General features: G+C 36.7%; 1 protein-coding gene across 5 annotated transcripts in view; it reads right to left on the bottom strand.

The window, feature by feature from the left end:
- Positions 1 to 23,967, bottom strand: part of ARHGAP32 (Rho GTPase activating protein 32) — a 221,007-nt gene that overhangs the window by 87,034 nt on the left and 110,006 nt on the right. For all 5 annotated transcript variants that reach the window (XM_009187662.4, XM_003910951.5, XM_009187664.4 and 2 more), the window contains 4 exons: positions 20,249 to 20,386; positions 18,232 to 18,324; positions 17,295 to 17,417; positions 15,672 to 15,749 (listed from right to left, as the gene is read on the bottom strand). In XM_009187662.4, the coding sequence (XP_009185926.2) occupies positions 15,672 to 15,749; positions 17,295 to 17,417; positions 18,232 to 18,324; positions 20,249 to 20,386 (432 nt within the window). The remainder of the gene's footprint in view (positions 1 to 15,671; positions 15,750 to 17,294; positions 17,418 to 18,231; positions 18,325 to 20,248; positions 20,387 to 23,967) is intronic.

The following is a 23,967-nucleotide window of genomic DNA, read 5'->3' as shown; positions in this document are numbered from 1 at the left end:
AGACATGCTAGTATATCCCATGGTGTGCTGATAAATGTTTAACAACTAGTTCTCCATGGAGGAAAGGCCTTGATTTCCAGTGTTTTCCAGTGTTCACAGTATAAATACTCCCATCATGGCTGGTTTCAAGCTACCAACTTGATACAACTGAACACAAAATTGGAAAGAGAAGCAAAAGAGCACTCAGTTATACAGTATTGATAGCATACAGAGAGAGTAGCTGGAAAGGTCTTCAAGAGCATAAACGGTAAAATAATTACAAAAATATTTGATTATTACCTTTGTTTTTAATAAAATTCATTTCATTGTAAATGTACATATCTTAATTTTTAATAATGGCTGTTTTTAACAACTGTCCTACAAAATTTCACAGTTGGCTCCAGCTGACCACTGATGTATATCCATACACTTCGTCCTGCGCCTGTCCACCTCTAACAGCTTCTGGTAAATCAGTTTCTGGTGGCTTAGCAAGCATATGGCTCACCCTCTGACTCTAGGAGAACCAGGAGAGATGTAAAGGGAACGAACTGTAATCTGGTTTTTCTGATCTCCTTCTACCTTGGGGGATACTCAAACTAAAAAGAAAACCTGGTTTGGCTTCAAAAGTGAGTGTGTGTCCTGAAAAATACTTTGGTGTAACTTAAAGGGAATATGAGAAAAGAAACTACTGCAATAAAATAAGCCTGGAGCTTTGGAAACAGTAGAATTAACAACAGAACCTAATCCTAACTATAGTCTCTTTGAAGCAATCAACAAAAACCTAAAAAGGAATTCAACATAACAATCATGTGCTTATTGCTGACTTAAAAAAAAAAAAAACTCTCTGCTATTGGTTTATTTATTTAATTTATGGCTAGTGAAACTTTAGCACTGTTGGCATAGCCAAACTTTTTAAAATTAAACTTGGTAGAAGCACTGCTCACTCCTAAAAACATACCACAGATTTTTCAATTGGAATTATTTGGCTTCAGAGTGTTAAAACTCCAGTTTTTCATTTTCTGACTACAACTTCCTATCCTCTCAGGTCTCTAGTGTCGATATTCTATAACAACGAAAGTTCAAACAGAGACATCCCATCCCTTTCATATTTCCCCCCTAAGGTACTTATCCCCCCAATTCCAGGTTTTTTGTTTTGTTTGTTTGCAATCCAATATGGATCCTGTGATTAAGCATTTGTTTTAAATCAGTACCCTTAATTTCCTTGCAATATTAACTTCCTGCCAAACCAATTCAGCAAATCACCACAACTAAATCAATACAGTACCATATTTGCATGTCTGTGTACTGCTGCAGAAAAAAAAAAAAATCACATCACTAAGGAGATTTGAACCAATACAAATTCATAGTCTATTGTCTAGAAATGCTAATTATTTTCTCCCCACTCCCAAAACATGCTTACAGAACCTAATCTTCTTTACAGTCTCTGCCCAGTCTGACTCCCACGGCCTGCTAACACCATCCCAGCACAGGTGATCAAATAGACGTACGGTAAGTCAATGAGTCAATTAGTTTGTCTGCTATAATTTTGGAACTAGTTCCCAATTTTTAATTATCTCCATTGAATTGTCAGAATTAGGAAATATTTTTCCAAACAAAGAAGAGAAGAGACAAAGAAATAACAATTGCTACACACCAAAGGAAGCAAAAACCGGAAATAAGTTCCTCAGGTCCTTTCTTTTTAGTTCTGGTTCCATTTACTTATTGCCTAGTAATTCTTGCGTTGGGCTCTTTGAGATATTCCTACCAATCCCCCCACCTCCCACTCTCCTTGTATGTCCCCAAAAGCACAACATTGCTTCTGGTTTCTTTGCCTTGTTTATACTGTCTCCTTCAATGTCAACTCCCTAATTTCCATGTAAATAAAAAATTACTCTTGCAGCCGGATATGCAGGTTTGAGAGTCAAAAACACAGCTAAAGATCAGGGTATAAATCTGAGAGCTGGGCATAAATATGGTTTTTAAAGTTGAGAAAGTAAGATAGCAAAGGACAAAAAGCGTAGAATAAGAAGGCAGTCCAACTCCAAACGTCAGAGGTCCAGTAGAGCAGGGTGTCCTGGTAAAGGAGACTGTGTCAAGTCAGTTAAGAGAAAAGTGTCGGGAAAAAGAAAATCGGATACTAATGAAAGTTTAAGTAAGGAGTAGTATTTTTTTTTTTCATTAAGCCAAACAGAGACCACTAGTGATAAAAGAGAAGAATGAAAGGGTGAAGGGTTTAAGAATATATTTGTGATAGGTGAATGTAATCATGGCTCTAGAATCTGCAATGGAAAAGGAGGATAGTGAGGGCAGGAAGTAACTGATGGGCGAAAACTGGGAGGAACAGTGGAATGATAATATTAAGCATAATATTGAGTACTGAACATAATTGTTTATTGTACAGCAAGTAGCTGGGGCGATTAAATTTCTTTTCCCAGTTGCCATAATACAATATCAAATAAGACAAACTAGATTACAGCTGCTTTAAAGTTTTAATTAATTTGTAATACCTTTCAGCCCTGGAAGGAGTAAGAAAGGATAGAGTAGGCATTGTAAGTGGAAAGACACATAGATAAAAAGACACAAGAGCAGAAAAGAGCAACTTGTGTACTAAGGGGGGAAATAATAGTTACATGTGGCGGAACATCCAGTTTCTAAAATAGAGCAGTGCAAAGTAAAACTGGTAAATAAGAATAAACTCAGAGATCCTGGATGATCTTGTATATCGTGACAAGGAATTTTAAGTTCCTTCTGTAGGAAATAAAAGTGACAAATTCTGAGCAGAAAAAGCGCAGGAATAGGCATGTTCTAAAAGGAAAAGTATTAGCACTGTATACCTTTCAAGGTGTAAGGAAGGGAGGAAGAAAGAAGCAGTACAGCACTTTAGGAATTTGCAAAAATAGGCTAGGAAAGAGAATGAAACCTGCAGTGCATGACAACAGCATGAGGAAGCAAGGAGAGTATACGAATGTAAACAACACAGAGGTAGAAGAGACAGACATGATCAACTGGATTGGATGCATGAACACCATGAAGTCAAGAATGCTCCTGCAGTTTTTCTTTCCACCTTAACTGAGGTGTAGTTAACCCAAAGTAAACTGCACATATTTAAAATGCACATTTTGATAAAACACCCATGAAACTATTACCACAATCAAGATTATAATATATTCATCAACTCCAAAAGTTTCCTTGTATCTCTTTGTAATCCTTCCTTCCCCCTACCCTCCCATCCCTGCTCCTCAGGCAACTACTCATCTACTTTTTATCACTATATATTAATTTCCATTTTCTATAATTTTACATAAGTGAAGTCTTATGTAATATACTCTTTTTTCTGTCTGCCTTCTTTCATGCAGCATATTTTTGAGGATCACCCATGTTGCTGTATTGATCAACTGTCTATTCCTTTCACTGCTAAGTAATATTCTATTGTATGGACACCACCACTTGTCAATCTGCTGCTGACAGATATTAGGGTTGTTTCCAGTTTTAAACTATTACATATAAAGATGCTATGAACATTCACGTATGAGTTTCTATATGGGCACAGGCTTTTTTCTCTCTAAACAGTTAGATCATGTAGTAAGTGTACAGTAATTCCTCCCTTAACATCATGGACAGGTTCTTGGAAACTGTGAACTGACTTACTTTGTGCTGTGGGAACTTAATTCTCATTTATATCAATTAACCTATGATAAAATTGGTTTCATTAGACAGTATGTCATTTTGCTTAACGTTGCAGTTTCCAAGAACCAACTGACAACATTAAGTGATGACTTACTGAGTGTTTAACTTGAGAAACTGCTAAACTGTTTTCAAATTAGTTGTGGCATCTTACATTCCCACCAGCACTGTATGAGAATCCCAATTTCTCCACATCCTTGCAATTTTAATAAGTATGAAGCAATACCTCATTGTTGTTTTAACTTATATTTCCCTAATGACTATTGATGCTGGATATCTATTTATGTATTAATTTGCATTCATATATCCTTTTGGTGGTATCTGCTCCAATCTTTGCCTATTTTTTAAATTGAATTGTTTTCTTCTCTAATTTTGAGAGTTTTTGTTTTTTAAAAAACAGCATCTCAATACGTTGCCCAGGCTGGCCTCAAATTCATGGGTTCAAGCAATCCTCCTGCCTCAGCCTCCCAAGTAGCTGGGACCACAGGCACATGCTACTGAGCTTGCCCAGTAAGAGTTCTTTGTATGTCCTGACACAAGTCCTTTATCAGATATAATCACTGCAAATATTTTCTCCCAGTCTGTGATACGTCTTTTTGTACTAGTAAATATGTCTTTCGAAGAGCAGACATTTTTTTTAAAAATTAATTTTTTTATTATACTTTAAGTTCTGGGATATATGTGCAGAACGTGCATGTGTGTTACATAGGTATACATGTGCCATGGTGGTTTGCTGCACACATCAACTAGTCATCTATATTAGGTATTTCTCCTGATGCTATCTGTTCCCCAGTCCCCCACCCCTCAACAGGCCCATATGTGATGTTCCCCTCCCTGTGTCCATGTGTTCTCATTGTTCAACTCCTACTTATGAGTGAGAACACAAGGTGTTTGGTTTTCTGTTCCTGTGTTAGTTTGCTGAGAAGGATGGTTTCCAGTGTCATCCATGTCCCTGCAAAAGACATGACCTCATCCTTTTTTATGGCTGTATAGTATTCCATGGTGTATATGTGCCACATTTTCTTTATTCAGTCTATCATTGATGGACATTTGGGTTGGTTCCAAGTCTTTGTTATTGTGAACAGTGCTGCAATAAACATACGTGTGCATGTGTCTTTATAGTAGCATCATTTATAATCCTTTGGGTATATACCCAGTAATAGGATTACTGGGTCAAATGGTATTTCTGGTTCTAGATCCTTGAGGAATTGCCACACTGTCTTCCACAATGGTTGAACTAATTTACACTCCACCAACAGTGTAAAAGCATTCCTATTCCTCCACATCCTCTCCAGCATCTGTTGTCTCCAAACTTTTTAATAATTGCCATTCTAACTGGTATGGGATGGTATCTCATTGTAGTTTTGATTTGCATTTCTCTAATGACCAGTGATGATGAGCTTTTTCTCATGTTTGTTGGCCGCATAAACGTCTTCTTTTGCGAAGTGTCTGTTCATATCCTTTGCCCACTTTTTGATGGGGCTGTTTTTTTTTCTTGCAAATTTAAGAGCAGAAGTTTTAAATTTTGATGAAATTAAATTATTTTTATGAATTGTTCTTCTGATGTCACATTTAAGAAATATTTGCCTAATCCAAAGCCACAAAAGTTTTCTCCTATGTTTTCTTCTTGAAGTTGTATAGTTTACACTTTATAAACATTTAGGTATATGGGCCAGGTGCGGTGGCTCACGCCTGTAAACCCAGCACTCTGGGAGGCTGAGGTGGGCAGATCACAAGGTCAGGAGATCATCCTGGCTAACATGGTGAAACCCTGTCTCTACTAAAAATACAAAAATTAGCTGGCTGTGGTTGCCTGCGCCTATAGTCCCAACCACTTGGGAAGCTGAAGTGGGAGAATCTCTGGAGCCCAGGAGGCGAAGGTTGCAGTGAGCCGAGATTGGGCCATTGCATTCCAGCCTGGTCACAGAGCAAGATTCTCTCTCAAAAAAAAAAAAAAAGAGAGAGAGAGAGACATCTTCGCCTAATCCAAAGCCACAAGAGTTTTCTCCTACGTTTTCTTCTTGAAGTTGTATAGTTTATACTTCATAAACATCTGGGTATATTATCCATTTTGAGTTAATTCTTGTAGATGGTAAAAGAAATAAAGTTTATGTTGGAGACATATGGATATCCAAGTGTTCCACTGTCATTTGTAAACCAGACTATATCTCTTCACTGAATTGCCTTTTGAACTTCACTGAAAGTCAGTTGTCCATGGGTACAACTGTATGTATGTATTTCAGGACTGTTTATTCTTTCCCACTGATCTACTTATCTATCTTTCCACCAATACCACACTCTCTTGAAACTGTAGCTTTGTAGTAAATCTTCAGTTAGTGTTAGTTCTCCAACTCTGTTCTTTTTCAAATTTGTTTTGGCTATTATATTCTAGGTCCTTTGCATTTCCATTTGAATTGTTTAATTTGCTTGTATATTTCTACACAAGTGCCTGCCTGGGATTTTGATTTAGATCAATTTGGGAAGAAATGTCATCTTGAAAAATATATAGTCTTCCAACCCATAAATGCAGTATCTCTCTCCATTTATCTGGATCTTCTTTAATGTCTCTGAGCAATGTTCTGTAGTTTTCAGTATATAGCTCTTTCACATCCTTTTTTTCAGATACAGTCCTAAGTATTTCCTGGTTTTAGTACTATTATACATGGGTTTTACATATTTTCTGACTGAAGTGAATGCTGCGAGTCTGTGGACTACATTTAGGATAACGAGGTCTTCTCATAGTTGTACCAAGTATTTATATTTAAAAACATACTGTGTATTTTAAATACATAAATGGCTTTCCTTTTATTTCTCCTTTATATCTAAAAATTTATGCTGGCTTTTTTTAAAGTGTACATTAATGGAGGTAGTTATATAATTTGTACATTCCATTTTAGAATGACAAGAAACGATTTTAGAAAATACTTGTCATAAAGAGAGGGTGTAGGGTTTAATAAGATTAAGAACTACTGCCATAGCCATTTTGTCAAGAATTTCTATAAAATTGAGTATTTAAGCATCAGTTGGTAAGACATATTCTGATGCTATAAATTAACAAAAAGCTATCAAGCAGGAAATTTATCTCCAACATCAATAGTATCTAATGGCACTAAAAAGAAAAAGTAACAACAAATAAAACATAATTTAAGAAATGTATATATTTCTACGTTCCAAAAGGAAAAGAAATGCAAAATTAAAAGTCATCATGCTTGTATTCTGGTCCTGGCTATACCATGTACTTACTGTCTTTGTGAAACAGAAAAATTTATCTAAATTTCTTTGTCTCCAGATTTCTACCATTTTAAAATGACAGTTTGGAACCAGATGGTCCACTATCATCTTCCACTGTACAAAAATCTATGATTCATACAAGTAAACAAGCGGAGCCACTATTATTCATTAAATTATTACCATGATCTGTTCTTTGCCTAAAATGTATAGGCTTCAATAGAAACTCTGCAATATACAGTGTAATGACAAAGGGCTAGTTGTTTAACCTTTTGTGCTTTAGTTTCTTCATCTAAAATGAGATCATTATAGTACCTTCACAAAGTTGTGGAATTAAAGGTTAGTGGTAAGCACTTCGAAAAGCACACCTAAGTACTAAATAAATGTTAGCAATTTCTTTCATTTGCATTATCACATAATTCCCCTTCTCCTGAAATTATGTCACATTACAGATGAAAATTTACAGTATAATATGATTTCCCATTACTTAACTGGAGAGTAAACATTTTGCTCTATTTGATTTTGAGTAATGAAAAGATGCAGCTTTGGATTCTAGGGTATTACATGAATATGATGGTTTTTACATAAACAAGCAGAGATATAAGCAAATCCATTAAACTACTATACAAGACAAGGTTTCTGAATATCTGCCCTGTGAAATAAAGATGAATTCTCTAAAACTAAGTTACTTGAAGCCACATTATACTCTTGAGGTAAAAAAACTGTGTTGTCCAAGAATTGCTTCTCTGATATTTGTGCACAAAAACTCACAATATTTGGGGATAACTGAAAAACAAAATAGGTGATCCTTGATCATCTAATGGAAAACGAAGAGAACATGGGGTAGGTATATAAAATTCCATTGCTCTCTAAATGAGATTCTGGCCATTAGATTAACTGTGTCCCAGATGTGCTTTACAGAAGATTTTCTGAGGGGAGGGAGAAACAAAACACAGTTTCTAAACTGTGTTTGATTGCTCCCTTTATCCGCACACAAGATAAACAATGGGAGCCAAGATCAGCAGTTCTCATGTTCTGTGCATAATAATCATCTGAAAAACTTGTTAAAATTCAGACTCCTGACCCCATCCCCTAAGATTCTGATGATCAATATCCATTTTTATCACATTTCTCAGGTCATTCAGATACCAGTGGCTCCTAGATAAAACTCTGAGAGACACTGCACAAAACAAACAATCCTAAAATATGATAACATGTTGTATTTGTGTAATGCCTTTACCCAGAAAAAAGGGCTCTCTGAGGCATCACCTCACATTTCTAACAATCATTTACAGACAAGAACACAAATCTAATAATAATGCCAGTTAGTTTAAAAACAAAGAAAAACGGGAAGAGTTTTTACTTTTACTTTCTGAAGTATATGATGAAACACCTCAGAAAACAAAGATGAGAGATTCAATATACTCCTTAGGTGACAAATAAAAAACACAGAGATCAGAATTTCAAATTACTGTAGTTAATATAATTTCACACTTCCTACTCCCAGAAGTTTAAGAAAAGAAAGAGAGTCACAGTATAATTTAAACACATGGATGAACTTATCCTTCTGTTCCCATGGCTAAATTATGGTCTGAGCTAGTATAATACTTGGAATAGAACTTGGCAAAATGCAGGTGACTGGCAGAATTTACCTGCAGCACACATGGACAAAAATAGTCCTGTATCCTACCCCACAACTACTGAAACAACATTTAGGGGCTTAGGTCCTGGGATTTGATGTTTAAACATAGCCTCCTTTAAACATTCAAGTTTAAGAGTCAGTGGCAAAGGGAGAATAAAAAGAAATACTGGTAACAAAATGAAGAAAGCAGAAGAGCACCCTTCAATACATTTGGTAAACACTATTCCTCAAACTAACTTCATTTGTTGGACCTATTAGAATGGCTATTTTTTAAAACTGGTAATTATTAAATGCTGGTGAGGACGTGGAACAGCAGAAACTCTCATTCACTGCTGGTAAGAATGCAAAATGATACAGGCACTTTGGCAGACAGTGTTGTGGCTTCTCACCAAATTCAACATACTCTTACCATATGATCCAGCAATGATATTCCTTGGTATTTACTCGAAAGACTTGAAAACTTACGTTCCACACAAAAACCTGCACACAGATGTTTAGCAGTTTCATTCATAACTGCTAAAAACATGAAAGCAACCAAGAGGTCCTTCAATACTTGAATATATAAACAAACTGTGGCACATCCATGACACTGAATATTAGATAGTGATTAAAAAAGAAGCTATCAAGCCAGAGAAAGATACAGAGGAACCTTAGATGTGTATTACTAAGTAAAAGAAGCCAGTCTGAAAAGGCTACATACTATATGATTCTAACAATAGAGATATTTTGGAAAAGACATGACAGTGAAAGATCACAGGCTGTGAAGGGTTCAGCAGGAAAGGATAAATAAGAGAAGCACAGGAGATTTTTAGGCCAAAAAAACTATTCAGCGTGAAACTATAATGGTAGACACATGCTATTATGTATTTGTCAAAACCCAGAGAAGGCACACCAAGAAGTGAAGTCTAATATAAACAATGGACTTTAGTTAATAATAGTTTTCAATATTGGGTCGTTAATTGTAACAAAAAGCAAGCCCCAGAACTGTTTCAACAGTTGCAAGGTATGATTTGAGACTGTATTTTTATCTGTGTGATTCTGGCCCTGGTGCTCCTTAAGACCACTCTTCTAGAAACACTGCTTAAGTCAGTGCTGTAGGTAAACTCAGCTAATCAGCTGATGGTTGGTAAAGATCAGCATTTTGCTGATTCTATTCAATGTACCGTAAAGCAAATGTGAATAACAGGGGAAGGTATGGGGAGGGAAGAGGGCAGGGGTATTACATGAAACTCTGAACTATCTGCTCAATTATTCTGCAAATCTGTAACTATACAAAAATCAAGTCTATTGATTATTATTTTTATTTTTGACAAGGTCTGGCTCTTGGCTCACTGCAACCTCCACCTGCCAGGCTCAGGTGGGGTCCTCCTGCCTCAGCCTCCCAAGCAGCTTAGACTACAGACATGCATCACTGTGCCCAGGTAAGTTTCATAAGTTTAGTAGAGATGAGGTTTCACCATGTTGGCCAGGCTGGTCTCAAATTCCTGGGCTCAAGCGATCTTCCCACTTTGGCCTCCCAAAGTGCTAGGATTACAGGTATGAGGAACCACACCCAGCTCTATTTTTTAAATAATATTAAAATCATAGTACAGCAACTATATAGCACCAGTTTACAGCAATATTAAGGAAGGATCTCTGCACAGAGACTTGTGCCTTGTCATGCCCTGACAGCCGGCCAGAAAGGAGAACACACACACACAACGTGACCTTGACAAAAGAAAAGAGGAGTCCAGATAACATGCCACGAACACATTGAGCTGAGCAGAGCTGCAAGTGCAGACACACCGGGCCTGGGTATCAACAAAGAGCTTCAGAAAGCTTTGCAGCAGCGCTCAAGCAGGTGACACCTCAGCTCACTCGGCCTCCATCGTAGGAAGCAGTAGTCCGCATCCTTGCTCCTCTTCCCTTTCTCTCCTGAGAGAGTCCTGCACTAAATCATCTCAATCCCTAGGAACACCACTGGTGACAGCCAACACCAAGACGAGGCCCTTGTCTCCTTTACACTGCTAGGGAAGACACTGCCTCCTCTGTGTTCTGCAGCCAGAGCCCAGTTTACAAGGTTCACATGTAACCAGAGCCAGGCGAGCTGGCTGACCGAGGTGCATGCTGTTCCCCGCCTGGCCTGTGCACCTGCTCCTGCTGACAGAAGCATCAGTGGGTCATGCGGACATCCTCTCGGAAGAAGACACGTGCAACACTGTGCTCCAGTGTAACCTCCTCCAGGAAGCCCTCCTGCACCTTCCAGGGAGTTCTGCTGAGCCCTGAACTCCCTACTTATCAGAGAGACCCCAAGGAGAGTATTGAGGTCTGCTAGTCCTCCATGTCCTGCCTGCCCTGAGCCTGGAACCAGCCTGGCTCAGGTAGGGACCTGTTCTCCACCAAGTCTATGTAAGAGAGTCCCTGAGGTGCCTTCAGGCCAGCCCTAAAGGTGGCCCAACCGACTTCTCCATTCAGGACTGGTTGACATCTATTATGGGCTAAAAATTGTGCCCCTCTCCCCCAAAATTCATAACGTTGAATTCCTAACCCCCAGGAACTCAGGATGTGACTACAGTCATCCCTCAGCATACCTGGGGGGGACTGGTTCCAGAAGCCCCTCATATAGCCAAATCCACACAAACTCAAATCCCACGTCATATTCCAAAAGCCTGCCCTCCGAATATGAGAGTTTTGCATCCCACAAATACCGTATTTTCAATAGTGTTTGGTTAAAAAAAAAATGTGTGTATAAGTGGACCCACAAAGGTCAAACACATGTTGTTCAAGGATCAACTGCATATTTAGAGATGGGAACTTTTAAAGAGGTAATTAGGTTAAATGAGGTGGCCCCAATCTAATCTGACTGATGTCCTTACAAGAAGAGGAGATTAGGACACAGACAAACACAGAGAGGAAAGGCCATGTGAGGACACACCAAGAAAGTGACCATCTGCGAGCCAAGGAGAGAAGCCTTTTGAAAAAAAATAAACCTTCTGGTACCTTAACTTCTAGCTTCCAGAACTGTAGGAAAATATATTTGCTATTAATATTTAAGTCACCCAGTCTGTGGTATTTTATTATGGTAGTCCTAGCAAATGAACACAGTACCTAACAGACCAATTAAGGAATGAACAAACCCTAGAAACAGCTCCCACTGACAAAAGTATCAGTGGGTCACCTGTTATGCCCAATAACAGAAAAAAAAATTCACACACACACACATAACACTATATATATATCATATACAATCACATATATATGATTATTTGCCTTCTGAAATTATATCCCCCATCCACATCAGAATATATGAAAGTACCAAGAATTCAGACAAAATTTACATTAGAGAAATTTAAAAACTCCAGATACTATCCTTCTAAAAGGAGTCACAAAAAAATCTCCTTATAAAGAACATGTTTCTCTAATAAACTTTAGACTGTTGGCTGGCTTTTTAAAATTAAAATTTTTAAATAGCTTTTGATATATCTACTACACAGAGTGAGGTCCGCTAGTAAGCTAAACTCATGGTTTTCACCCCTACTGAGGCCCCTCGGGCTGCTGCAGAAGGCCTGAAGGAGGCCAGTCAGGCAGGCTGCATGGGGATAAGGCCCAGCGTTTCTGACTTGAACCAATCAGGGTAGCTCCATGGTTACCTTTTCTCACATTGAGGTTCTGCGCACGATTCTATTTGATTAATAATTCCACTGGATTAAAATAAAAAGTATAAAAACCACCGAACTAAGCTATTATTTCAGTTAAACTTGAAAATCAGGATGTGGAAATACGTCTGATTTACAGTTACCATGATTGTCTTCCTCTCTCAACAGAGTATCTCCCAGGAGGGGCACATGCTTCCAATTTAAAAATACCTAACAAAGGTAGGGGACGTCGTGAACAGTCTGAAGAGCTTTTCCCCAGCATACAATTGATTAATTATCACATAAAAACATAACACGCAGTAACAGCAATGTTTCCACCAGTAATCATACATGCTTTGCAGTCCGTAGTTGGCTAATCTTTACACTATACTGCTCGCTGGCTGAGCAGGAAAGATGTTCCTTTTTATACGGTAGAAAACTGATGGGAAGAACGTTAATAATCTGAGAGTGAATGCAGAAATCATGCTTAGTGCTCTTCAGGCAATGAGATGGAGCAGACTTAGATCTGAGTCCTTACTCCCTTCACTTACTGACTTAGCATCCTGACTACTTATTAAACATCTCGAACACTGTTTTCTCCCCATAAAACGGGAGGAGAGTAACTACCTAGAAGCTTTGTGAAATTAAAGAAAACACTGCATGTAAAGTACTGAGCTATACTTTGCAGGTAACAGAGGCTCAGCATGTCTCCCCTTTCACACCTGTCCCTGCAATTAACCATGAGTGCTCTTAGAAACGGACTAATTGTGCAGAAACAGCAAGGAACGCTTAACTGTGGATTCCTGCCTTAAAATACTGATTTCCTTTTTTTTTGAGACGGAGTCTTGCTCTGTCACCCAGGCTGGAGTGTACTGGCGCAATCTTGGCCCACTGTAATCTCCACCTCCCAGGTTCTAAGAGATTCTCCTGCCTCAGCCTCCCAAGTAGCTGGGATTACAGACATGCACCACCAAGCCCAGCTAATTTCTGTATTTTTAGTAGAGACAGGGTTTCATCATGTTGGCCAGGCTTGTCTTGAACTCCTGACCTCGTGATCTACCCACCTTGGCCTCCCAAAGTGCTGGGATTACAAGTGTGAGCCACTGCCCCCAGCCTGAATTTCTTTTGAAAAAAAGTTTGGCAGTAACATTTAAAGACTTGCTCCTGGCTGCACGGGCACCCCCCACATCAATGCCTCTTCTCACAGGTACACGCCAACACGATCCATGGAGATACGACTGCCTTTCTAAGACCAATCAAGATGAAAAACAGCATTCCTATAGGAAAGAGTTTTCATTATCAGTTACAAATCAGTCTTTGAAGTTAGAAATTTCATTTTTGTTTTCAATAATTTGTTTTGGCAATAAACTAATGTTTAACTAGTTTTAGACTAGTTAATTTACACTCACTTTGAAAAAGAATTAGTTTGTTTAGGCAATAAACTAACTGTGTGAGTCTCAACAACACTTTGGGGTATAAAGCTATACACGTAGCAGAGAATCAGTACTCAATAAATACTTGTTACACAAACAAAGGGAAGACAATCATAGAATTTAAATGTTGAGAAGGAATAGAGAGATTGTAAATGAAACCCTCTGATTTTAAGAAGAAACTGAAGTCCAAACAAAGCAAATGACTTCCCTAAGGTGAGAGAGATAGATAGATATAGATAGAAGAAAGTTATTAGTAACATCAAGACCACAACATAACTATTATTTTAAAGCCAAATTAATCTTTTGATCATCTTTGAGACCCTAAAGTCTATTGTTCATTTCCACTGACATGAAGAACTGACCCCTTAATAGGAAAAAGATAACTGTAGTCTTCTATTTAGTTTTATATTTAATCAAAAGCACTTATTATTCATAACTGTTAAGAAATCAGAGCACAGATGGAAGAGGATCCCAAAAGCACAAACAAGAAGAGTTGTAGGGTAATGTGATAGGGTTTTTCTGGTCTTAACAACCAAATTAAATTACTATAGATGCTTTCATACTAGGGAAAGCGATAGATAAAATTAAACTTATAAAATAAAAACCAGAATTCTTTAAATTTAAAAATCAACACTTATTGATTAAAAAAAAATCCATCAGATCTGGTCTAAGTACGTTCTATTTTTATTCTCACATATTTAATCTTCAAGATAACCATGTGAGGCAAACAATAGTCCCATAATCCCCATTTTACAAATGAGGAAACTGAGACACAGAGAATTAAATAATTTGCCCGAGATAACACAGGATTAAAACCCAGACAATCTGGAGCCAGAGCCCACACTCTTATCTACCATTTTATAATGTTTTAAATTGTATTACTATGTTTTAATACAATATATTTTATTGTAAAGCTAATAATTCATTTTTATTTAATATGTAGTTAGAACTCAAAGTATTTATACAATGCTTATCAAATTTCTAACATCGCATGAGCATTTTATTATGTAGTATTTAGTAACACTTGTGTAAGTAGACCACAAAAAGCCACAGGCTATATATTAAGGATACAACTTTAAGGCATTTTCAGAGACTCCTCATAAAAATTAGTTGCTAAGTCAGTCTAACAGATGCCATTATCAGGTCCCAAACTGTTTAGCCACAAAGTAGTCCCTCCTTATCTGCAGGAAATACGTTCCAAGACCACTCAGTGAATGCCTGAAATCACAGATGGTACCAAACCCTAGGATACTTTTTCCTATACATGCATATCTGTGATAAAGTTTAATTTATAAATTAGGCACAGTAAGAGTTCATTACAGTAACCAATAATTGAGTAAAACAATTAAGTCAAATAAGGGTTACTTGAACACAGCACCTCAATACCTCAACAGTCAACCTGATAACTGAGAGGGCTACGGAATGACTAATGGGGCAGGTAGCATCTACAGTGTGGATATGCTGGACAAAGGGATGATTCACGTCCTGGGTGGGACAGGGAGAGATTTTATCACACTACTCACAACAGCATGCAGTTTAAAACCGATGATTTATTTTTGGAATTACCATTTAATGTTTTCGAACCTTGGTTAACCTCAGGTAACTGAAACCATGGAAAGGGAAACCGCAGATAAGGGACTACTGAATATAGAAAAAGAAATGAGATTGCTTTAGATTCTGTTGTTGTTCTGTAATTAAAAGTAAGTTTACAAAACAGTTACAATGCCTTTTTATAGAAAAATATTAATGAAACTGACTTAATTCCAGAAAGGAAATATATATGAATCATGATTAAAAACCCAAGCAAGGTCACTCCCCAGGTCTTGTAACCGAAAAGTGGCCATCAGGTCTGAGACTCTATTCATATTTTGGCTACACCACCATTTAAAGATAAAGGAGATAAGAAACAACCAAAATAGTAATTAGAAAAGGAAATCTAAATCTATTATCATTACCATCTGCAGTTTCTATCGTTGCAGATAAAATTTCTGATGACAAAGTCCATTACCAGTACATGTAAACAAAAGTATTACTGAAACATAAAGGAAACTTTTCTTTGAATTTTCCCACACCTAATTTGTTGTTGCCTACCTGGAATCCATGCTTGCCTCTCCACCATGTGCTTAACACTTTCGGAGGCATGTCAATAACGGAAACAATGTCTCCCACCTAGGAGAATCAACATTTTAAGCAAAATGGTTTTAGTTAAAATTTAAACCAATTGTTATACCTAGAATTTAAATCTGAACTGTATGAAAAGGTAAATTACTATTCATGCTCTGGCCAGTAATTTCCAAAAAAAGTACTACTTCCTTTTAAAAACAATTTAATTATATTATGATTTGTGAGAAAGAGGTCTACAAAAAGTTAAGCAACACAAAGACTGTGATTCAACTAACACATGTGCAGTAACTTCAGAAAGCCAGATTAATAGCAGAAGATTTTTAAATGTTAGGCATCACACCATTATCATCACTTCTGTTAAAATATTGTTACTGCTGTCACTAAGAGTGATCAGATTCACTTATAAAAGATAATTTTAAATATTCATGCTTAGAAACAATAACAGATTCCCTTAATATTACATTTAGTGGGTGCTTACCCTGTGCCAGGCACTGTACTGAGCTCTTGACATATCTTATTTAATCATATAGAAAAGGGCCTAAGATGGGTTATGCTTAGTAAGTACAAAATTTGATGACAACTACACTTCTTTCAATAGATAGTAAAATATAATTATATCCACTAAAGAGCTAACTTTCTTCACTGTAAAAGAAAAACTAGCGAGTTTATATAAACTCATATAAAATCATAAATATAAAAATTACAATAGTTTTTAATAATATATTCAACAGAAGTTATATTCTTCAATCAAAAGAAATGCTGATATCTATGATAAAACATAGTTAAGAACTTCAGAGCAATGTTACTAACATATACTATAGAGCTTTAGGAATTTTTCTTTTGTATATTCACAACTGATCTTTCAAATCATGTATAAGCCATTTCGTAAAGCCATATATGCTGACATCATCATTCCAAGACCTACATTTCTTTCTGTACAGAACTTAAAAGTTTGAAAACAGTTCAGATTCTATGCAGTAAAAAGTTATATTATTATTTCTTAAATTTAATTAACTGTCAGCATTTTTTTCCTCATTAGCCAATATATATTTTTAGAGGAAAAAATTTAATTCCCCTCCTTTTATATCTGACAGCAAGATGTATTCATTTCACCTTTTATCTGTTCTTTAACTCAATCTTTCAACAATATAGGAAAAAAAAGTGCCACTGGGTATTGTTTTTTGGTACAAAAACACAAAAAGACAGACCTTGCTTTCAAAAAGCTCACTGAGACAAAGAGAACAATCATGATTAAATGTAGTAAGTGATGTGTCAGCAATAAGCCATGAGCACAGTTCAGAATGACATTCAATTCAGGTTTTTGGGAGGTATGTATTTGCATGGAGTGAGGGGAGGGAGATCAGGAATGACTTCCCAGACAAAAGAGGAGACATTTAACCTCAGTTTTCAAGGATGAGTACTGTCATTTAAACAAAAATAGAAGATATTACTGGCTGAAAGATAAAGGACTATGGAAAAACCTGGTGCTTTTCTTTTTTTTTTAAATTAAGGAAACGGTTAAGAACAGTCAAAGATGAGGCCAGAAAGGTAGCAGGAACCAAATAACAAACAACCTCTTCAGTTATTTACCTCTAAGGTCAGTTCGTCAGGGGCTCGAGCGGTGTACCTCTTGATAACATGGGCAGCACCAACAGCAGGAGTGTTGATGGATGACTCCTCATGAACCAAAAGGTGATTTCCCTTATTATCAATCTATCACAAAGAAAATGTACTCTGAGATAAAGACACTGGACCTGAAAATGCTTCTTTGACTATCTAGAGGAGAAATTCATTTTAATTTAGAGATACAATAACCCAAAGAGTCTTTAAGAAAAAAAATCCTACCATTTACTGGGTAGTTAAAATATGCTAGTCATTGTGCTGTGCCTATAACATATATGGTTTAATTTAATCCTCACAACTCTAAAAAATACTTATCATCATTTAAAGGTGAGGATGCTAAAGATGAAAGAGGCTATGTAATTTATAAGAGATTCAATAGTTTTTCCAAGATCTCAATGCAGGTTGGCCCATAGTTCCATATTCTTTCCACTTTCCATCTTGCATTCCCATTTTCCAGTGGGAGGAGAAAACAATATAACTCTACATATGCAAATTAAGAATAAATATGTAATCTATTTACTGAATAACGTTTCACTCAACAGTTATTCTGAAAGAGGACCCTTTAGGAAGTTGTCCCTTGCTCATAAATAACTGAAAAACATTTTCAATTACTAAGTCAACTAAAAAAAAGTACTGAATATATACATTAGTATATTAAACACCAAAACAACAGGTATCATTGATATTCATAAAATATATTAAGATTAGTTTCCAAGATTATCAAAGAAAGATTTGAGATGAAAAAATATTTCCTATATCACATATCTATCCTCCCAGACGATGAGAATACACTCCATGTCTTTGATTCCTGAAGCTCAATAGCTATCAAAATTATGTTAATATCAAATTTCTTAAGTAGATAATTTAAATATACATTTTTCACGAAAAGTGAATTAGGAAATACCTCCATCCAGGTAAGGGCGGGCCCACAGTTGATCTTGTTGCCAGCGATAGCTGAAAGGCGTGACAGGTAAGCCATAAGCATCTGAGTGACCGACTGAAAAGAAAAAGATTCAGTGTAACTCTGAGGAAAGATACTATGCTCTCTGGCAGAGAAAACTGATGGTTTCTGGAAGAAAAAAATCTATAGATCTTTAGGCATTTTAATAGTTACAGAGGATTCTTCACAGAAACTTACCAGTAGCACTATGGGCACTTAATAGCAACTCAGCCCTGTCTCATGCAGAGCTTCAACTTCTAGCCCCTTACCAGCGATCGTACTACTCCATGGTTTCTAATTTCATCACTTTCTATTTCTGTACTGAATATGCAAAAAGATAACTATAGCAGATCCATATTTGGCTTTTCTGCCTAGATTTCCCCTACTACTCGGAAACCCTTTTCCCCAAGACCCACTGTCATCTTCCATGCACGTGGCTGTGGCAGGAGCAGCCATGTTCATATGTGATCCTACAGTTTTCCCCTACTCCTTAGAAACACTTTTGCCCAAGACCCACTGTCATCTTCCATGCACGTGGCTGTGGCCGGAGCAGCCATGTTCATATGTGATCCTACACCATGGTTCAGCTGACTGGTCCAGGAATATGCCCCAATATTAGCTGGACCAATCAAGAGTTAATCCAGGAATTAGGACACAGATTCTAGCTCAGTCTGGCTGCTCCCTTAAAAGGGGATAAAAACCTGGGACCTCTTGGTGGTGGCCATGTTTTAGGATAATCTGAGAGAAAAAAATGCAATAGGAAAAAAATGAAATGAAGCAGAAATGAGAAATGCAGATAAAGGGACTTTTAGACTTTCTATGGTACAAAGAGATCCGTGTTTTAAGACACTCCTGAGACCCTGCTGCAGTGTCCATTATATTTTAACACTTAATGAACCCACTAAATCTCAGAACATTGCTTTATTTAGATCTGGTGGGGGGAGTGGTTTACACCAATTTTTCATTATTTCCTTGCATCCACTCTCTCCTCCTATAACTCCCATCAGCAGAAACCTCTCTGGACCTATTCTCCATGACTCCCAACTGTTCTCTCACAACTTGTTAACTTTCTGTCCCTTCCAGGGGTTGTATTCTTATTATAAATGACTTGGTTTGATCACCCAACTCCCTGATTTTCTCTTCAGCTGGGTACATTCTGCATGGAGTTCAGTCATTCAGGTTTGCTCTTATTAAAATTAATGTAAATGATCCTATATTCGTTTACAACATCTCTGATTTTATTTATTTAAATCCATTTCATGGATGTGACAGCTTCATTTTCTCTCAGAGGATTAGTAATCATCCTTCAAAAAGCCTTGTTTGTACCTCTCGGTTATTTTATTTCTTCAGTTTCTATGTGTAAACTTTCTAGTCTCCTTATGCTTTGCAGTCATGCTGCACTTACATGTTTAGGCTATATTTACTCTTCCCCATAAACCTTATCCCATCTGCTTTTAAAGATTCCTCACAATTTTTGATTCCCTGATGGTACTTTTGGTGTAATGATGCTATAAAGAACCTCTGTTTAGAAATCTTTTATGTTTTTACTAGACATTTTTTGCAGGGGTGAAGGTAGATGCATACACCCAGCATGCTATCATAAACTACTCAAACAACACTGTTTTAATATGGATTTCTTTGATCATGAAAGGCAACGTTTTTCCATATTTTTGCTTCCATTTTTATGTGATCTCTGGAGAATGATTTGCTCATATATATTGCTTGTTTATATATTATGAGTTGTTTTCCCTTATAAAATTATGCACGGAACTTACTCTTATTCTAAACATTATTATTTAACATAATTCTAAACATTATATTTAACATTACTAACTTTTCAGTTATGAAACAGGCAAGTAGTCCCAGGAGTCATCCTGAGTGTTCAATATAAGCTTTTGTTTAGTATACAGACAAAAATTTCTGCAAACTCATATACAGTGATTACCTCTGTACTAAATGTACTGAAGTACTAAATGCTTACCTCTGGACTGTCCTTCAGGGTGTCAGAACGGGGAAGCTCTGAGAGCTGGGAAAACCTTCGGTCATAAATACATAGATGAAGATGTTTATCAAGTACTCGAAAATCTTCATAACTTCTTTTAACGATCCAACTTTTTCCCTATTGGTAGAAAAAAGAAACTCATATAATTCATCTCTATTGGGAAATACTTAAGAATCAGGCCTTATTCTATAATGTTATTTTATTCATGAGATTTTATATTTTCTAATGAGAAGTTTCTATTAACTTGATAGTTAATAGCTAAAACTGCGAAACACTCTAATGAGTTATATTACATTAAAAGGCCAATAATGGAAAATAAGACAGAACTCTCCACCAACCCTGTTCCTACTGCTGGTCAAAATCCACTGCCTCACTTTCAGAACAATAACTGCTAACTGGTTAAGATAACATGTGATCTTAAATCTACCAAAAAGAAAAATAAAAACATAAAATAACTTTGGGTAGGAGAATATTAACCAAAATTAAAGAAAAATAAAATCAGGTTTTTGATTTGTTACTACCAACATTTTCTGTGACTGAGATCGGAAATATACTCAAAAATCAAAACTAATGAAGTCTTCCTCTATAAACATTTGATATTCACATAGCATCTAGAAACCTCAGCTCTCCCTGCCTCTCAGGGCTTCTTCCCTTCTTTGCCCAATCTCACAAGCTCATTTTTTAAAATCACATTCTGAAAGGATACTTATTAGATACCATCTTCTAATCTTCTCTTGAATCTATCATTTCTTGTTCAGTCCCATAGCCCAAGCTTCAGTAAGGACCATCATCATTTCTTACCTGAAATATTACTAATATGCTTTGCCTTTGAACTCCTCCCCTGCATACCCAACTACAAAATACGGAGTTTATCAGCTCACACTGCAACAGCAAGTCCTTCAAAAGCTCCTGTGGTGAGTAATGATGAGCACATCCCAACTGTATAGCATGTAGTTTTGCAATTTAATCTAATTTTACACAGAGTCTTTCGGCTCATAAAAATCTGGAGGGTCTGAAAGAAAAAGCCTTCAGAGTAACCAGTTCCTCCATCTGCCCCAGACAACTGGAGTGGAAACAGAGGGTATCACCTCATGAGAGGGTGCTGATTTCTAATCACAAGTATATCAAAAACTAACATGATAAACTTGCATAATCCCACTTTGGGCTGTAATTCTCCATGGACATAGACAAAAAGCCATTACCAGTTCCCTCTTTCAGAGCATTCTAAGAATGAAATAATAGATGTGGCTGAGACTTCTACACTTGACCTTGGCTGAAAGGCAGAGAAGCAATGTGACTGAGACTTTTGAAGAACAGTGTTCAGATCCATATTCTAAGAGATGCTAATTCACTAAGTCTGGAAAGGGATCCAGTTAGTTCTGATGATCAGCCTGAATTGAGGGCCACTGGTCTACAGGATTAAACGCAAGCTATCCCCACATATCACAGCTTTTATCATCTGGGCCCTGTCTATTTCCAGACTGCTCTCACTGGCTACTCCTCCATGCCCTTTCTTGGCTTCCAGTTATATTGAATGATTTGCATGTATTCGATTCATGAGCTGAATGTTCATTTCCTTGCCTTCATGATTCTTTAAGTGCTGTTTGTTCTTCCTGTCATGTTAGCTGTTTCTCTGATGCTTTGCTCAAGCAAACTCCTTTATTTTCTCAGTTCTATCACTACCTTCTACCCAAAGCATTCCTGGGAACTGCCAAGTTATGATGTACAAGCAACATTTTATTTCAAATTTGCCAAACTGGTTTCCAAAGTGGTAACACCAATTTATTCACCCAACAGTAGTATATGAGTTCCCACTGCCCCCAAATCCTTGCAATTCCTGGCATCATCAGAATTTACAGTATGCTAATAAGACAGAGATGAAATGGTATCTTCTTTTAATTTACAATCCCTTGATTTTGAGTGAAGCATAGCATCTTTTCATTTGTTACTAAGATTTCTTTTTGTATGAATTGCCTATTACTACCAAAATCCTGTTCATTTTCTCTATTACAATGACTTTTATGTGTTGACTTCTAGAAGATTTTTGTTTATTAATATATTGGAAAAATAATCTTTATAATTGACATGTATTGTAAAACACTGGATCCAAGTCTGAGACTGTCCCCTCAATTTACAGTACCTCATCAAAAAGAAGGAACATAAAACTTTATTTCCTTCTTCATGAATATAATCACAGATTAGGTAGTTTGCTGAAATTTTCACATAGATACGTGAAAGAACAAGTATGAAAATAAGTATCCAATAAAATAATTTAAATTTTCATCTGAACAAGAAGGCCTTACAGCCATCACCCATAGTATTTCAAATTTATCCATTATATCTTCTGATTTGGGTTTGGCCTACAGTGTTTTTAAAACTGTATTTGAAAACATTTAGGTATAGCACAGCAAGCACAAGTTTGCCAATGTCATTACCACACCCAGCCATTTTCTTTAACTAACATTACCTGTATAGATACTTAATGTATTTAGATTTACCAACTCCTGAAATAAATACATAGCTAATAGCTTGGCTCTAGGACCACAATGTCCCAATTGTGAATCCTGGTTATTTAAGGATTAAATCAAATAAATCAATGTAAAGTACTTAGTAGTAGGCAGATAGAAATAGCTCAATACATGCTAGCTATTACTACTCTTTATTAATTTGGAGAACTTATTCTGGGCTGAATCTACCAAAAGTAGAAAACAAGGTTTCCAAACAAATTCTCAGGATATTTAGAAGAACAAGCAAGCAGTCACCAATGCTCAACAACTCAAAAGACAAAAGAACATTCCTAACAATTACTTTTCAGCACATCGAGGTTTCACTCAGCTACAAGTCAATAGATCTTTAGAAATCAAAGACTGTTTTCCATATTGGCTGAACCATCAGCTTTAGCTTTGGAGAATAAAATCTCAAATTTAACATTATCATGTTGAATAATTCAGCATGCCCTGGTGATCATTCATTTATGTTTTGTTTTTCTGCTCCATTTCACAAGAAGATGTAAAATTAAGCTTCAACTCCAAGCATGTGTACAATTATTCCATGGTATTAAAGGTGAGAATAGAAATGACCTGCAATTTGGTAGGCTCACATTTATTACTCCTTTTGAAGAAGTGGTCAAGATCACTGAAATGTAGTCCTACATTTTTTGGTGCCTGGTGCTTGTAGAAGAGAAATTGGCTCTGCTTCTAATCCTTTTTCAGTCAACACTCTTTAGGAAATACAGAGTGCTCTGGTGTATTATAAGGTAATCTTTGCTAGTTGGAATATCATTTTCCCCTTGTCTTACATAATAGATTTCTAGAGCTACATAAGTGTGAAACAGAGGAAAGAGAGAAGAAAAAAAGAAAGAATGAGAATAGCAGCCAGTAACTGAGAATGCAGGATCTGAATTTATACTACCCTAGGCTACATGCTAGTCACTTGACCACAGATAACTATTCCACACAGTTTCCTCATCTGTAAAATGGGGAGGCTAATAGCACCCGGGGTTGTCAGAAGAGTAAGTGAAACAATCCACATAAGGTGCTTAACAGACTCCCTGGAAACCATTCATGAAATATCAGTTACCACTACTGGTATTTTTCTCACTGTTAAAGCTGTCTGGAATAAAAATAACTTTTGTATGCTATATTGCTCATGTATCTATCATGCATGGAGTGTAGCAGGCAAATACTAGTTTGGTTAAA

This window comes from Papio anubis, chromosome 12, assembly GCF_008728515.1.
Source record: "Papio anubis isolate 15944 chromosome 12, Panubis1.0, whole genome shotgun sequence".
Lineage (NCBI taxonomy): Eukaryota > Metazoa > Chordata > Mammalia > Primates > Cercopithecidae > Papio > Papio anubis.
Note: the sequence above shows the minus strand (reverse complement) of the source record. Positions and strands in the feature narration are given on the sequence as shown.